The following is an 18031-nucleotide window of genomic DNA, read 5'->3' as shown; positions in this document are numbered from 1 at the left end:
TTTCGATATAATTCGTTCAGTAGTTATCGATAGATATTTCGTATTATAGGATGATAAAAGAAGAAGGATTAAAATTTTTTAAATCGTCAAACTTTTTTTTCATCATTCAACATTACGATATCCATTTTTCAAATTCATTCATGTAATTACAAGAAAAAGAAAAAGATATTCTACGTAAGAAAAACGAAAACATTTCAATGAAATTTTTAATCATTGTATATAATTCATTAAATTTCCACAACAATCGACTATTCATTCACATAATTACAAAAAAAAAGAAGACGGAAAGAATATTCCATGTAAAAAGAAACGACAGTCGAGGAAATTCTCATGAAAGCATCACTGAAAGACGTATATTGCGTTGGTCATGCACGCAGGTCTGACCTTCGCGGAGAATTCGAGTGTTTGGTGGCAAAAATACGAATGACAGAAGGAAACGTAGAAGGGGAAAGGAGCGCGAAAAGCAGCGGCGAATTCGCATTACCGACAGACGATCGCCGCGCTCGTTTCAAGGCAGAGGCCTCCTCGTAGTCGAAAAGAATTACGCGACATGCGGATAATTTATTGGAACGATTATGTACATATCTTGTCACGTTTCTTCCGTTCATTGTGTTGTCTTTCGTCGTGGCGTTCGTCAGTGTAGAGAAATTGTGAAGTTTAAAATCAATTTTGGTTAAATTTTTTCGAAAAATTTGTTTTGTTATTCGGTGGAATCTTTAATAAATATCTTTTGAAGAATATCGTAAATATTGAAGTTACGTGTTTTCAAAATCAAATTTAAAAAATATCGCGAGTGTTAAAATTAAGTGTATTTCTTTCGACGAGTTATTTAGAGATATATCGAAATATATCGCGAAGTAATATTTTCTTTCGAAAAATATCGTAAATATTGAACGTTTAATTTCAACGAAAATATTGTTCGTATCGAAGTTATAATTTTTCTAGAATTTACGAAGAATTAAAAGAAGATATGATCGACAGTTAAAATGCAAAGATAGGTGAAGTGAAAGTGTAGATGTCATGTGGAAAGTGTAAAATGTGATTTTTGAAAAATTTTTTTATTTATTTTGATTACACAATACGAAAAGGTGAAATTAAACGTGGTGTCGAATTATAAATAAGAATACGAAATTCGTTTAAAATACGGTGAGTCGAAAGATGACACGAGTTAAAAAAAAACATGTGCAAGGTCATCGAGGAACAATGTCTCGAGAGTTTAATCAGTTCATGCCTTGAATCTTAATTGCGAATTCGTGCGATATAGTGCAACTTTTCGAAGCTTCGTATGACAAGTTTATACAGGCAAATTTAATGGCAATCACGTGACAAAATTATGTTCAATTTTATCCTCTCTTACACCTACATCCATAAGATAATACGTACGATCCAAAGTGAATTTTTTTTATTCAATTTTTTAAAAATTATTTAAATTCAAATTTATAAATTTTTAAGATATTAATAATAAAAATATTGATTTTTAGAGACAAAGCAGAGTATAAAATAGTTTTCTTCAATTATATTCTTTAAATGATCAAATTAATTCAGAATAGAAAAATTAATTTACTCTTAATATCACATCGAACTTTAAAAATAATTTCCCAATTCTTATCTTGAAGCGCAAAACAACGATTTCAAAATCTAATTGAATTTATCATCTGTCTTATCAAAAAAAAAAATTGTAAGACACTGATAAAAGAAATCCTTATCGATATCTTTCATCGTGGATTTAAATTTCATCACATTTCGAGCACTTTGCACCGCAATATCTCACAATTGTAAACGAGAAAAGATCTAATAAAAATTCCTCCGCTTCTAATCACAATTGTAATTCGCATCGACAATGGCGTCTCATGCAAATTCCCGTAGAAAAAAGCGACAAAAAGGGACGGTTCGTTGGAACGACGTGTAATTCACGGTGAAATCGTTTCCCGATAAAAATGAAGCGCCTCTCGAACAAACGGTTCGACAACCGTGCGGCAGGGTTGTTGCTCATTTGAATAGAATACCGGTTATGAGCGTGCAAGTAACATATTTCCCAAAGAAAGATCCCGCAAGTGAACGAACTAACCGTGTATCTCATTGAGTACGAGTAATCCAAATAGAGTGTGAACGAGGGTGAAGTCTTTTTTTTTTCCCCCCCTCTGTCTCTATTATACATATTCGAATCTATCTTCGTGAAAATTTCATACGTCGAGTTTTTCCAATTCTTTCTCAAAGTTTCTCATTCTTCTAAAACTCGAAATAATCATATTAATCGATCATTGTACTTGTACATCATCACCGTACTTGATAATTTAGCGCCATTATTTTCTTTCTTTTTATTTTAATTTTCATCTGAAAATTGAAGAAAATTTTTTAATATTAAAATATCTTCAATTTTGTTAATTCTTTCCTTATTTTAGAAATTATCTAGATTCAATTTTGCATCGTACGTTTTTACTTGAGGATCCTCACACGGAAGAACAATAAAAATTGTGAGCAGGTAGAGAGAAAGTATTACGAGACGATTCGCCGTAAAAAATGCCTACTTTCTTATAATAATCACGCTAATAAAGATACATTCGATATGTAAAATTTTATCGTTCGCCGAATTTTCCATTTATTTAGAAATAATTGGACATATAAAAATATTCTTTCGCGTAAGAAATTTTGTTTAGATATAAAAACTTGTATAAATTTTTCTCCTCGTTTCTCGATCATTTTTTCATCGATAAATATTTTTTTTTTTTTTTTCTTTTTTAACAGTTATTCTCAACAGTTTCTAGAAATCTCCAATTTCTGCTCGAGCTCGTTCACGTTTCCCTTTCGAGAAGTCCAGCCGTTTCTTGGGAGGAGGGGGAGGGGGGAGGGCACCAAGGTGCGATCAATTGTGTCATATTTATCGCGAACGCAACGGGGCGTGTTCTTCCATTATTGTGAAATTAAGGATATTAATTAAAATCCTTCCGATATCGATGTAGAAAAGTAGAAAAATTTTCCACGGACTGGGCACCGCCGATTTCCCAACCAAAACAAGACTTTCCATTCCTCGTCATCGCCGTTGATCATCATCACGCAATTTAATTGTAAAGTCGATCGAAAGGCTATGAAGTTTCTCCGAACGGATGAAATCTTCTTTTGTTATTCAAGAAAGTTAATTAAAGAGGAATTACTTGATTATTTTTTTCCAATTTAAAGAAGAGAAAAATTAAAATTGGGAATCAGAGGTCAGAAATAAATGGATTTTATCGTTTTAAATTTAGTGAAATAAGAAAATTGTTCGTTGTTTAATTTTTCGAGTAGATAGATTTGGGTGGATGAAAAAAAAAAAAAGACTCGTTTCTTTTATGCAATTTTATTCGATTTATTTTTTACGATATAAATTAAAATAGATCGAAATATTCGGGAAATCTTACACATCTTGGGAATTATTTATCCCCTTCTCTTTTTAATCGTATTCAATTGCTCGAATATAATTTTTATTTATTAATTATGAAAATTCATGGAAAATACTTTCGTGAACAGTGAATAGAATGTATATATTACTAATACATATAATATTAGTACAACTATCAAATTTATCCTGTGCATTTTCCTTTTCTTCTACTTCTTTTTCTTCTTCGATATTTTTCAACCTCTCATCGTTGAAATACTCACGAATAGAAGGTATTATTAACTTTGAATTCGTTTTCTTTCAAACTTGAACCGTTTCAGGGTGAGCGCCCATGCGTGCCACCACTCGAGTTCCTCGTTCTTCTCTCGTTGAGAGAGAGAGAAAAAAAATGTATAACTGTTTCTTTTTTTTTTTTTTTTTTTTAATCACGTTGATCGATATATTTCTTCTTTAATAACGTAATAAAATCAACGCGTACGGAAATATCTTTTTCGAGGCGAGAAAATCGATCGAATGAAACTTTCTGAAACACTGTTTCTGATATCTGTGTGTATATGATTATAAAAAGGGCCATAAAATTGTATGACTATCTCCGATAAGATACCAATGTTTTTCAACTTGTCGATTAATCGAATGAGCAAGAAAGAAAAATAGGAAAGTTTTGATCGGACTATACTTCATTTATCTTGGAAAAAAATATTGATGATTTGATTGTGATTCGTTCGTGATGGAAAAAAAATTTTTCTCCCTTGTAAGAAAAATTAATATTTCTTTTTTTTTTTTTTTTTTTTTATTTCCATACAATAAATAGATATTTTTTGCATCATATATCGAAAATATAAAGATTTAATTTTCGCATAAAAATCCAGGATTTATCGACGAGTCGTATTTGAGAGGAATTTTGAAAAAATTGAGTTGTTGGATCTCTTTAGAAATGTTAAACGTCGATGACATCATATTGCATTGAAAAACATCACGTGCATCGAGATCACCTATTTTTAAACATTTTTAGCAAGTTAAATTTGGCTTCTCAAACAAAATTCTCATGATTCCACGATTAGTATTCAAATATTTGCAAAATCCACGATTTATTTTTTTTTTATCGCGTTTCCAAATTTCAATTTTAATTGACTTTTTTTAAATGACAATTATTCAAAATACAATTATCGATCGAGCGGATGATTAGGAGAATAACAAAAAATTACTAGATTTTTTTTACTAAAAGCAATATCAAAATTATGCAATTATGATATCGATCGAGTATTTATTTAATTTTTCTTTTCCATTCGACTTTCACTTTTTTTTTATCGCGTTTCCAATTTTAATTGGCTTTTTTTAAACGACAATTATTCAAAAAATACAATTATCGATCGAGCGGATGATTAAGAGAATAACAAAAAATTACTAGGTTTTTTTTACTAAAAGCAATATCAAAATTATGCAATTATGATATCGATCGAGTATTTATTTAATTTTTCTTTTCCATTTCGACTTTCACTTTTTTTTTATCGCGTTTCCAAACTTAATTGAATTTTTTTAAACAACGATTATTAAAAAATAATTGTTATTTAATAAATTATCGACCGAGGAGATAATTAATCAAAATCACGCAATTATCAATATCTATCGAGTATTTATTTATAATTTTTCTTTTCCATTCGACTTCCATTCTTTCTTCTTTCTTAATTCGTTTTCATCGGAAAACTGAGCTAACAACCTCGTAATTCTTCGAACAGTGACTCGTCAAAAGTAAATAGGAAATCTAAACTGACCATCGTAGTATAAATTTATCCATCTTACGCGCGTGCGCACGAACGAAACGGATTTTAATTAAAACAACCAATTGTAAATAAGAGAATCAATAACATCGTACATCTCTTCCGTAGTGGAAAGAAACTCAATTATATAATTTCTCCTTCCCCCGATAATTTAGGATCGATCAACCCTCCGATAATTTTCAATTGTTCCATTTCTCTCTTAATAATTCTACCTATGAAAATACGATCATGATGCAAGTATAAAAATTAATTCCACCATCATTTACATATTTATTTTTATCGAATCGTTTTACAAATATTATCGAAACTTTTATTACATAGATTTATTACATAGAGTATAAACTTGTCATACGTATTGAACGTGGAAGAAAAGAATTACATTCGAATATTTGATAACTCGATCTCTAATGATTCAAAAACATAAACTTTTATCTCCCTTCCACAATAAATCAAAATGTAAAATAAAAATTCGTATCGTCGAGATACATTTTATCCCCATTTTATATTTAAAATTTCTTCTATCGATGCCTCTAATCCACATATCCATAATACGTCGTAATCTTCTTTTTATTCTCTCTAGAATCTCTATCCAAATCGAAATCTCCACCTCCTCGTTTCATTATCAAGATTCTCTTCGATACCGGAACAAAAGATTTCATCCCCCCTTTCCCTTAATCTTGAGACTCGAGTTACCGAATTGCATTCGAAAACAGAATTTCTCCCCGTTCTAATATCGGCCAGCTATGCGTATATCGGGTGAACCCGCGACGAAAGGATCGAGGATGTCGCGGCGCACCTTGGTCCACGATCTCGAGGGAGGAAGCGGGGGCGAGTGGACGAGCCTGGCGGCCGAGATCGACGATCTCGAGAGACTGTGCCGCTCGAACAACCGCCACCACCCCCACGCCCGTCAACCCTCCTCGCTCAGATACGACTATCACAGACTCTCCACGCCCCAGATGCAAAAGGCGACGTCCGTTTGGATAGAACCGGCCAACGACCCTCCCCTCCTCCAATCTTATCCCGAGGAGCCTTGTCGATGGAGTTGGAGGCCGAAGACCGAGTTCGAGAGGGCGTACTTCCTCGACGATTCCTCCTACGACCGGCGACAATGCGACGACAAATTCTCGGCCGATAAAAACGATCCCTACAATTCTACAACGACCGAGATCCACAACAACAACAGCAACGAGAGGAAGAAAAAGAATGGCAAGAACGGGATCACCGAGGAGACGATTACCTCGCCCTCGGCGTACAGCGGAACCAGGGAGAGGCTGCACGAGATCTTCGAGAGGAACAGATACCTGAGAAGAAAGTTCTTCATGGGGCCGGGCGACGCGGTGGCCGATGGGTACTTTGGGAGGGGAGGGGAGGGGAGGAGGAGCGGATACGGAAGCACCGAGACGATCGCCAGCCAGAGCAATCGGTCGTCCGTGAGCAGCGGCGACAGGAGATCCAGGTGTCGGTCGAACGTGACGACCGAGGGAGAGGGGGAGGAGGGGGGCGATCGGTTTTCCCACGCCGGGATGATCGATCGTGGGGGGAGGAGGAGGAGGAGGAACGAGGACGACGACGACGACGACGACGACGATTATTACGATGGTTCGATGAACGTGACTCGCGTCGAGGGTGGAGGAATTCTTGCCACGAGCAGGAACGGGAAATTGCTGGTGAACGTGGTGGGGCAAGGGGATAATTTTGGAAAGGACGGTGGCTCGAATTCGAGGAAGATTAACGGAGGAAATTCGAAGGATTCGAACTGTTGTGACGCGTTACGAGTTGATTGCGGGTCGAGGGAGAGCGAGGCAATCGATGGATGCTCGAGAGGCGGTGTTTGGAGGTCGGGGGGGAATATCGCGGAATCGAAGCCTGTCCCGGGGATCGGTAAAATGTACGCGAGTTCGTTGGACAGGGAGGAAGGGAATAACTCGGCGAAGCTGCCGCCTGACCCGTTGCAGAATCTCTGCAAGTCTTTGCCGAACTTGTACGCGTGGAGGGCGAATGGGGCACGAGAGGCGAACAAGGATTCCCTCTTCACCGAGGATATCGGCGAATCGGGGACTGAATCGCGGGACGAGAGCAAGTTTTGCTTCTTCTTCTCGTCCCAGACAGATCTGTCCAACTCGGATCTGAACAGCTTCACTCTTAGGAGGTTAAAGGTGAGCAAGCTTCCACCACCGTTGGATCTGTCCAGGGTGAACGAGAGGTACGAGGAGTTGGAGAGGGAGCGCTCTCGTTCGAACGCTGTCCGGGTGTCCCTGATTCGAAATTATAATTGCCCGTTAGAAGGTCGGCCAACCGTCGTTCGGGACGAGTGTTCCTCGGATGAGAATCGAGAGGGATCGATCAACGATGAAGGATCCCCGAGGGAGCGGCGCGTGGAAGAAACGGCGGTGTCAGGAATCGTGGAGAAAAATAATCAGAGCTACGATTCCTCTTTGGCGAATTCCTCGGCGGATCGTGGACGGAACGAATCTTTCGATCGAAATCCCTCGTCCGAGTTAAGCGAACGACAGGTGGAAAGTGTGTCAGAGGTTGGGGAAAGCGTTCGAGAAGATATGGGGGGAGATCGAGTGATGAATTCCACGTCGAATTTGGATAAACGTCGCGTGGAAATTTCGTCGGGGGACGACGACGTTTGCGGGCGGAACGCGGTGGGTAATTCGATCGAGGAGGAGAAGGAGAAGGAGGAGGAGGAGGAAAGTTGGAACAAATTTTTGACCGCGTATTTGACCACGATGGACGAGTTGCAGTCGCCTCAGTTGGTGAACAATTGCAAGAACTCGATGATGGACGCTGAGAGACGAGAGACGTTCCACGAGAGGAGGAGGAGGCCCCCTTTGTCCAATCACGTGAATTCGATGAACGGTGGACAGGCTGGAAACGGAAGCACGCTTCCCTCGGTTTACGGCCCGATTCCGTACAGTCAGTAAACATGCGCATAATTTTACCCAAATAATCCTCTTCCCGTTGTAAATGGTATCCCGTATGTGCCGTTATGCGCGTCTATTTGCTATTTTCATCTCGCGATTTCGTATCTTTGTTGTTTGGCCACGAAAGAAATATATATATATATATAGAGCACTCGGTACTGTGGAAGAGAATGTAATAAACGGAATAGCAAAGTTCTTAATTAATAAAAATGCAAATGTGTAAATAGAATATTTCATGATAATTAGTTGAATCAGATTTTATATATGTGGCTCGTCGCTGGATATACAATTCGATGCGTAAAGTGGATTGTAGATATTTTTATGCGTTTTATGCAAAATTTTTAACGTACAAGAACGAAATATCCAAAGTTTAAATAAGCGTTATTACATTCGAGGAATAAGGCAAATTTCTATTTAAGCTCTATTTGTATAGTCGTCTGTTCATAAAAATTTGATTTTGCATAAAAATCTGTAGACCGGTTATTTAAACACATGGGATGTAAAAATTTTTATTTTAAATCTTTTTTTTTTTTTCTTCTTTGTTTCAAGAAAGATTTCAAAAGATTAATTGAAAATTTTCCAACGTAGTAAAAATAGGTTAAATGATTTCATTCGTCTCGCCATTATTTTCTCTTCCTATAAAATTTCATATTTGACGAGCTATATGATGCATCATTATTCTTATTTTCTCGTAAAAGGAGAATTACTTTTTAATGCAATTGCAATTTAGAAAAAGTTATTCATCGAAACCGTGCCCGTGTTTCAACACGGTTCAGGAAATAAATGTAACCACGATGGTGAAATATCTTACAGGTGGTCAGGGATTCATCAGACCGAGACGCATCGATCGTTTACACGTAATTTGTATTACTAGCTTTTTCCTACTTTTTCTTTTTTAAATCCGCTCTTACAATTTTACCTTTCATTTATTTTTTTTTTTCGACCTAATAAAATTTTAAATCGAACGCTTTTTAAAATTTTTTTTTTAAATATTGATTTCCGTTTCTGCAATTTTCACTTCTACAAATTTGAATTAATAAAATTTTAATTCAATATCTTCTTTTCACATTGATTTCACGCTTTCGCTTCTGCAATCAACTTCTAAAATTCCACTTATTTTGTTCGAATTAAAAATTCTGATCTAAATCTTTCATTTTTTAAAATAATGATTTCATATTGCACTCCACATCTCTAATTTCTTCTATTATTTATTTTTTTTCTCAATTAACAAAACTTTTTGTTTTAAAATAGTGATTTCGTATTTTCAATCGGTATTGCAGATTGCAACATCCTAATAAACTGACTCGCATTAGAACGCAAGCGCAATCCGTGATTCTCGTCGAGGCTTGTACGTAGTTGCTTTCGCTTTATCAGTCGCGTGATCTCGCTGCGCGGATACGCACGTGCTACGTATGTATTTTGATCGTGTTGAATTTACAAACAAATTAACTCGAATAAAAGTGTACATAGTGGGCTTCTAAGAAACGGATTAAGGAATGGATCCAAATGGTTAATTTATTTATTTACTTTTAGTGCTCGTATTATGGCGTGATGTCGTGGTAATTGTTCATTACTTTATAAATAAGATCTTTATATAATTATTTTTAGTTTGTCGTTATTAATTATTTCGGAGAAGAATCATTATTAATTTTTTGGAATGCATTTATTTGAGAAATATTTTAAATCGATCTGTACATTCCTTGTATAATTATTGTAATTTTGAGGTTAATGCAGAAATTTAACATTAAAAGTATGAATTTTTAATTCATTTTTTTTATCGTGTTCGTATCTAAGTATATCAAGAGAAATAGACCGGTTTTATAAGGTGATATGATTGACATTTTGATATTTCATTTACTTTGCAATGCAAAAATTATTCCTTTGTCGAATAACGTACGATTGAACATGAAAATAAAAGATTCGCGAAATTAAAACCGTGAAAAGTTAAATAAATTTCATAGTTTCTTCAAAGTTAATCGATTCTTCTTCAAAATTATCTTTCTCAAATAATCAGAACTTCCTTCGCGCGAACAAAAGAAGCCATATAACTTCCTGTTGTACAACGACCTTAATATAGGTTAAACCTCTGTTCCTTATCTACGATCCGATTTTTCGCGTAAAACCTTCATCTTCTTCCGTTGAATTTCTGCACGCCCTGATAATTTTCAGAGAATCGGAAATGCAAAGACATTTGTGAACGCCTATTGATTGTGGGTCGTTTTATGTACGATAAGAGTAGGTCAATGTAAATTATAAAGGAAAATAATATTTATGAAATGAAATTCGTACTATTAAAAACTTGTACTATCGATAGGCTGGTGATATTTATGCAAATTTAAATTTTTTCAACACAATTACAAAAAAAGGAACCGACAAGAATCTGTTGCCTTTTACATATCGCGTGCATTTTATAGTTTTCTTATATTAAATTTTCCATAAATTAAACGTACGTATTCGCAGTTTAATTATTAAAATTTGCATTAAAATTTTTCGAAATTTGAATAAAGATTCAAGGGTCACTAGCATTATAGTGTTTGATAATTTTAAAAGTAAAACGCGTGATTATTTAGCACTAAAGGCCCTCAAATCTCATGTTTCGTAAGGCAACACCACGAAAGAAGAGAGGCGTATCGCGTATCATTCTTCGAGGTTATGTAGAATGCTGATCCACTTTTACATGCGTTTACGGTAATGATTTGTACAATGCGATCTTTTCGCAATAATTTCTCCCATGATGTTCGAGAGACGATTAATCATTAAATTGTAACGTGTACACGTAAAAGGTATCGATTATCGAACTGTCATGTGCAATGGGCTAATTTATACGCTAATTCCATTTGTCATTATGCGCACACCTATACACAATATGTTTTACTCCCCCTATTAATCAAGATTTTTGTTTCATGATACGTTATGGAAATTGTATATTCGTTCAATTAAAATCGACTGAGAGTTTCTCCACGAAATATCCATTATCTTAATTAATGCATAATTATTTGTTCATAAATCCAAAAATAGTTTTCCTCGCGTTCTCGATATCAAACAAAATAAAATATTCGCAAATAAAAAAAAAAAAAGAAATCTCTTCGAACAATTTCATCGATATCTTTTTGCGAGAGATATATATTTCATATAGATCATCCACAACAACGAGAAGCAAACGACCGATAAATAGAGAATCACGAGTAAATTAGATTAAGAACAATGGTAACTTGGCGAAAGAGAGAGGACGAAATTAAATCGAAATGAACGATATCTAGGAAGGTTGTAATAACGAACGTTCTCTGTTGTAGAATCACCGAGGCGTTATGTGGAGGGCGAGGTGACGATTCACTATCGTTCACCAGTGCGTACAGAGGCGAAAGAACCATTGAGCGAGGAAGAGCTCGCTCGTCGAAGCGCGGAGAATATGCGACGCGTTTATCAAGAGGAACGGCGTCGCAAATATCTCCAGGAGCTCCACGACATCGATTCGAGGAGGCACACCGACAACTTCATGTAAGTTTCTTCATTATTTTTTATCTATTTTATTAACATATTGCGATATTATTAATTATTCTACGATGTTTATAATATGATAAAATTTTAAATATTTATCGATGCAGGATTATTAAATTTCGAAAAATTAATTTTTTCATTATTTTTGTTTCTCGCGAATGAATCGAGGGAATGGAGAAAGAAAGGAAGAAGATTTCTTTTTTTTTTTTTTTTTTTCTTGTTTATTTGAAAATTAATAAGCAGGGTTATTAACTCGAGGAAATAAAATGTCAGCATCGTAAAATTTCTTTTTCCATTTTTCTTTTTACGGATGAGTCACCTACACTTTAATACGCCCGCGTAAAATAACTTAAGAGTACGTGGCGCATTGCGTAATAACTTGAGTAGTAATGGGAAGAATAATAAATTTATGTCTGGTCTGAGAATGTATTAAAGTGTCGTTGACTTTTCCCTATTCTGAGGTATATATTCGCAAATGGTCAATTTGAAAAATTCCATTGGAACATACTATACATTTTGCAAATCAATCTTATATTAAATTATTCGATTTAAATCGAATGGATTTTGAATGATCGTAAAGAGAAATTATTATTATTAGGAATTCCATTAAATTATTAGAAATATTTAAATCGCAAAATTGAAAATTATTTTATACATGATATTTCATATTGATATTCGATATTTATAAATATAAATTTCTATATGGATTAGATTTAGAAATTAGACATTAGGCGAAGATAAAATCATCTTTTGATTATATTTCAATTTATAAAAGGAATTAAGAGCAAGAATTCGAAGAATTATTGTAGCAAAAACAATTTTCTTTGTTAGAGACCACTTGTTTCACTGACCGTCCCGTATAATTGCACTTTGCGCGGATGTGTAACCGTCTTCTATAAATATTGTGTAAGAATTATTCATTGTTCTGAACGAGGGTAAGAGGATACATGAGCGTAACACATAAGTAACATATACAACTTCAACTGCATAAGAAGACGTGAATTAATTCACAGTTTTAATTTGACACTTAATTCTGAAGTTCCTTTGATTAAATGATATATTTCAAGCACATTACATTAGATTTAACTTAATCGAATCGTTACACCACGAGAGATTTCATTAAAAGAAAAATGTAGCGTGTAAATTGTATATGCAACGTGATTTAAGAAGTAATTTAAATATTAATTTAATACCAAGATATGATTAAAATAATTTTCTACGATAATTCGATATATTTCGATAAATTCATTTCGCGCAAAACCACGACGAACATTTTTATTCGTTTTTTTTTTTTTTTATTTTTTTTATTTTTTTTTTTTAATGATTGCAGACCATCGCAGAAATCACCGATCCCTTTGAACCGTTACGACGATTTCGTGGATGATTTGAGCCACAGAAGCCGATCCCAGGAGCAAACACCGGAACCTCGGCTCGTGGCAAGGGCGCTTTACAACTTTATCGGCCAATCTTGCCGGGAATTGAATTTCCGTCGCGGTGACATAATATTCGTGCGTCGCCAGGTAGATAAGAACTGGTACGAGGGTGAGCATAATGCTATGATCGGCCTGTTCCCATCGAATTACGTCGAGGTAATTCCCCTTCATCTCTGTTCTTTATTCTAAATTTATTAATGAACTTCAAACGTTCATTGATAATAATCGTTCATTAATAATATTTTCGAAAAATAAAATTGAAATAACGGAATAATAAAATTTCTTTCGACGAAAAAATTCTTTTTTTCAATCTCAATTGATTTTATCGAAATTAAAGATTCAATGTTATCATTGGAGATGCGATCTAGTAACTTACATTTTTTCCTAGAAATGCATGTATCTTCTTGGATTTGTATTTGTCATTAGTCTGAAGTTTGGCATAGATGAATAAGACAAGATGCGATTAAGAATAGAAGATAATAAACAATTACTCTTTTCTTTGCACAACGATATCTTGAGAATCGAGATTCGTGTCGAGATAAATGAAAAGGCGTTTTAAAGGATAAAATTCCGCGCTTCCAACGATCGCTCATTCGTTGACCGGAAATTACTGTCTTCGAAGTTATAACGATTCAAAGTTTTCCTAATTTTAATAGGAACTATTAAAAAATTATTTTTCTTTAAACGATGATATTTCTGGAATCAGAAACCGTATCTTGATGAATGAAAGTGCATTTTAAAGTGCAAGATTCTGCGCTTCTAATGATCTTTTATTCATTGACCGGAAATTAATATCTTTGATGTTATAACGGTTCAAAGTTTTTCTAATTTTAATAAGGTTTGATCGTAGAATTTTAAGGTAAATTACACGTTAGATAAATTTATTCATTTGTCAGATATTTTTGACAATATATTTTCAATTTACAATGAAAAATAATATTATATAAAGTAATATTATATTTATATATAAAATTAATATAATTGTTTTTTTGTTGCAGATTTTGCCATACGACGGTATGCGAACCACACCAAAGAAACCATACGAGGGACAAGCACGAGCTAAATTCAACTTCGTTGCTCAAACAAATCTTGAGTTATCTTTGGCCAAAGGTAAATATGAAAAATATATGTAAAATAAAGTAAATTTCGTATCACTTACGAAGCTGCGTTTCAAATGCAACGAATATTTTATTTATAATATATAATATAATATATAATATATAATTTTCTATATAATTAAATAAAAAAAATAAACTATAATTTATAAAACTAAATAAAAAAAAAAAATTATTTTGTAGGAGAACTTGTCGTTTTGACGAGAAGAGTCGATGAAAACTGGTATGAGGGGCGTATTGGAAACAGGAAAGGGATATTCCCCATCTCTTATGTCGAAGTTATCACAGAGCCTGGCCTCAGATCAGGTACTATATATATAATTCGAAATTCGAAAATAAAATATCTTAGTATTTTAATTTAAATTTTATTTTTATTTTAATTTTTTTTTTTTTATTAATACTGTGAATGACATTTAATTACAGAAACGCCAACCCAAAATAAACCAGTTGCCGCTCCAGCTGCGCATAGCCTTTTGGCAAATGGATCAGCTGGAGGGAAAATGAGTATGGGACCTCATCATTATATGCCGTCCATACCAGTTAATATGAACACAACTCAGCCACACTATAATTCACTGGTTAGTATTTTAAATACACTGTACTTGTATTGAAAAACAAAATGCTTAAGTAATCAAGATTCTGAATGGTGAAGCTTCGCAAATGTTGTGACCTATTTCTTTTTTTGGAAATACGTCACGAGCAGTGTACGAAAAACAAAAAGAATGCTGACTTGGCATCTGCCACTGACTAATACACAGATGTTGTATGTTGAGATAGGTCAGCAATGAGAGATGGCATGCAAGCGAGAAACCCGAGCGAGTTAAATAAAAGATCAAAAATAAATTTTTAGTTTAATTTTAATTTTTATTTTTGCATTGATTTAACAATTTTTTTTTTTATAATTTTCAGCCACGAATGGGAGGAAACAAATTACACGTTTCCGAAGCACTACACATTGACACACACTCTGAACCAATACCGTGAGTTCCTCTCCATTATTTCAAAAAAATTTTTAATTTATTTATTTTATAGCATTGAAAGAAATATGAAAAAAATATTTTTTTCACGTTTAATAATAGAATTATAAATTGCATTCTTTTGAACCACTGAATTTTTTAAGTGTGTCATATTATTTAATTTTCTGTAAAATATATAGAAATATTGAAAAAAATATGTTTTAAGAAGATATTTGAAAAATTCTGAAAAAAAAGTCATAAAAAAAAATATAGAGTGAAGTTTACTCTTCAAATTATAAATATTAGAAACATATATGCATCAGCAACATTGACTATCTATACTGATTATTAATTTTAAATGATAATTTCTTTTTATTTTTTTTTTTTTCAATTCTTTCATTTCATTCACTGATCATTTCTTAATCACTGTTTGATGGTAAATTGATATTGATTAATTATTTAATTTTTTTCAGATATCGAGCTCTCTACAATTATAGACCACAGAACGAAGACGAACTTGAACTGAAAGAAGGCGACACAGTATACGTGATGGAGAAGTGCGACGACGGTTGGTACGTTGGTTCCAGTCAAAGGACCGGCTACTTTGGTACTTTTCCTGGCAATTACGTGGAACGATTGTGAAAAATGATGACAACGAGCTGTATCGAACCACGATTTACGTTTTACCAAAGCACTAAAAATTCGAATCTTTAAAATAGATAATTTTTAATCGATCGATGATAAGGATCAACGAGATATGTGTCTCATTACAGTCTTCCTATTCGTAAATTTCAACGATAATAAAAAAAAAAATGATACCTTAAAATGAAAAAAAAAAAAAAAACGAAAAATATACAATCAAATAGATACTTTTAATAATATTGCAAACACATGAGAAACTCATCGAAACGAACCTTATCGTTGAAGATTCACTAAAAAAAAAAAAAAAAAAAAAAAAAAAAAAAACGAAACTTAACGTTAGGGACTTCATAACGTGTATGTAGTGTATAATAATGTTTAGTAATTTATTATACGACGAGAACGAGTGCGTCAGGCGGACATTGCGAGGCATCGAAACAAAAAAAACGAACACGACAGGAAATACTTTTTGTTCGTATAAATGGAAACGATTAATATGTAGAAATAATGTGAATTTTTACACATGCAGAACTATTGACAGAATAACGAAACAAAAAGTTTCCGTCGAGCCTATTTCCGTGTAATCATAAAACAGAGCCCTATCGAGAGGACTATCTCTGGTTTCACCAGCAACGAACGAAGTTATTCGTGTTTTTTCGATCAAATGGCAATCGTGAATTTCATCCATTTGTGGGCAGAAATTCGAGTTGGGTAAAAAATGTATTAAACCGAAAGTTTCTGTTGAACCCCTTTTTTATGCTTTCGGTTATACGCCATTTTCAGTAACACGTGCACGAACAAGACCATTAATCGATAAGCAAGGAATCTGCTTAATCTGTTGACGGTGTTAAAAATAAGAAGTTATCTATTTATCATTAGTGAAATTGCAAATTGTTCGCACCGTACATGTTAAACTTTTAAAACAAACCAAAGAATCATACGTTTCGAGTAATTTAATCTCGAAAATTTTACGACCTAACTTTTAAACGAGAAGTTTGCCTTGTTTAAATGACCTGTTCGCGTATGAGAAACGTATATTAACGTAATTTCGTGAAGATTGTTTCGAATCGTGAGATTTTTCAGTAAAAAATCGATAATTCGAAACGAGAGTTGATTTCAATTCGCGGAGAAGACGTTTTCTTCTGTGTTTGTAGATAAATCAGCCGTGTTATTGTTATATTCGTGAGTATTCAAGAATAAGCGATTTATAATTATATATAATTATATAATTAAAAGTTTGCCTTCCCAAATTAATATTTTTGTAAACATTATTTGTATCTCCAGAGTTATATATATATATATATACATATATACATATAAATGAATTATATAATATGTATAGAAGATATATCTATATACATACGTATATATAGTTACAATATTATATAATAATGAATTGTAATAAGTAATCAACGGCATAATTAATCGCGCACGTGTTAAGATGCACCCATGTAAATTTCACGAAAAAATAACAAAGAAACGAATCGTATTAATCTATATATCATTAATTAATCGTAACTAAAAGGATTTTCGCCGATGTCATACCGAGTATAAGACTCAATAAGATTTTCAAAGACGTTTCGCCATGACGTTACAGCTTACATTAAGTCTAGATATAAAAAATGGAAAGAAATACGAATGCTAATAAGAATCCAGTTGGAAAAACAGACAATACTTATTACTATTGTAACTCAGTAGAATGAGACGAGATAATCGAGCATGTAGCGAGGGCATTAATCCAACCAGTTGCGACTAATGATCGTTTCAGTTGATATATCATTGTTCAAGGGTCGATGTAACAAGATTATAGATGCAAATCGAGTTAATTTTTAATGATTTTTAAAAATATTTTTTATTCTTTTAGAAAAAAAAATTAAATTTTTTAAATTAATAGACATCGAAATATTTTATCGTTTGTTTATTAATTAAATAATTCAATATGTAAAATTATACAAAATATTTTAACTTATATACATCGTATATATATTTAAAACTTATTTGATATTTTTTAAACATTTTATTTGCGTCTATAAATCTGGAGCACCCTATACATATATTTACGTACATATCTTTTTGTTATGAACATATCTTCGCTGATTTTAACAGCTATAATCTCAGGCGTGAATTGGAGGAAGCGGAAGTCGAAGGATATAATGTAGTACACGAAAGAAAATGCAAATTTCTTCGATCGAATCGAATCTTCCGATTTCTCTACTACTCGTAAAAAACGAGTTGTAGAAGCTTGTTTAATGATTTGGAAGAGAATATGATAATATGGAATATCATATGCGTATAATTTGTTATTG

At 33.4% G+C, this 18031-nt stretch overlaps 1 protein-coding gene across 1 annotated transcript in view; it reads left to right on the top strand.

Annotated features, from left to right (window-relative positions):
• The window catches only part of LOC122710940, a 111802-nt gene extending 95683 nt beyond the window's left edge, over window positions 1-16119 (top strand). The window contains exons 23-29 of the mRNA XM_043929211.1: window positions 11378-11582; window positions 12913-13171; window positions 14014-14125; window positions 14314-14436; window positions 14554-14708; window positions 15040-15110; window positions 15560-16119. Coding sequence (XP_043785146.1) covers window positions 11378-11582; window positions 12913-13171; window positions 14014-14125; window positions 14314-14436; window positions 14554-14708; window positions 15040-15110; window positions 15560-15728 — 1094 coding nt within the window. The 3' untranslated portion in view covers window positions 15729-16119. The remainder of the gene's footprint in view (window positions 1-11377; window positions 11583-12912; window positions 13172-14013; window positions 14126-14313; window positions 14437-14553; window positions 14709-15039; window positions 15111-15559) is intronic.
• Window positions 16120-18031: the final 1912 nt, after the last annotated feature.

This window comes from Apis laboriosa, unplaced genomic scaffold, assembly GCF_014066325.1.
Source record: "Apis laboriosa isolate Shangri-la unplaced genomic scaffold, ASM1406632v1 scaffold10_cov145, whole genome shotgun sequence".
Classification (NCBI taxonomy): domain Eukaryota; kingdom Metazoa; phylum Arthropoda; class Insecta; order Hymenoptera; family Apidae; genus Apis; species Apis laboriosa.
Note: the sequence above shows the minus strand (reverse complement) of the source record. Positions and strands in the feature narration are given on the sequence as shown.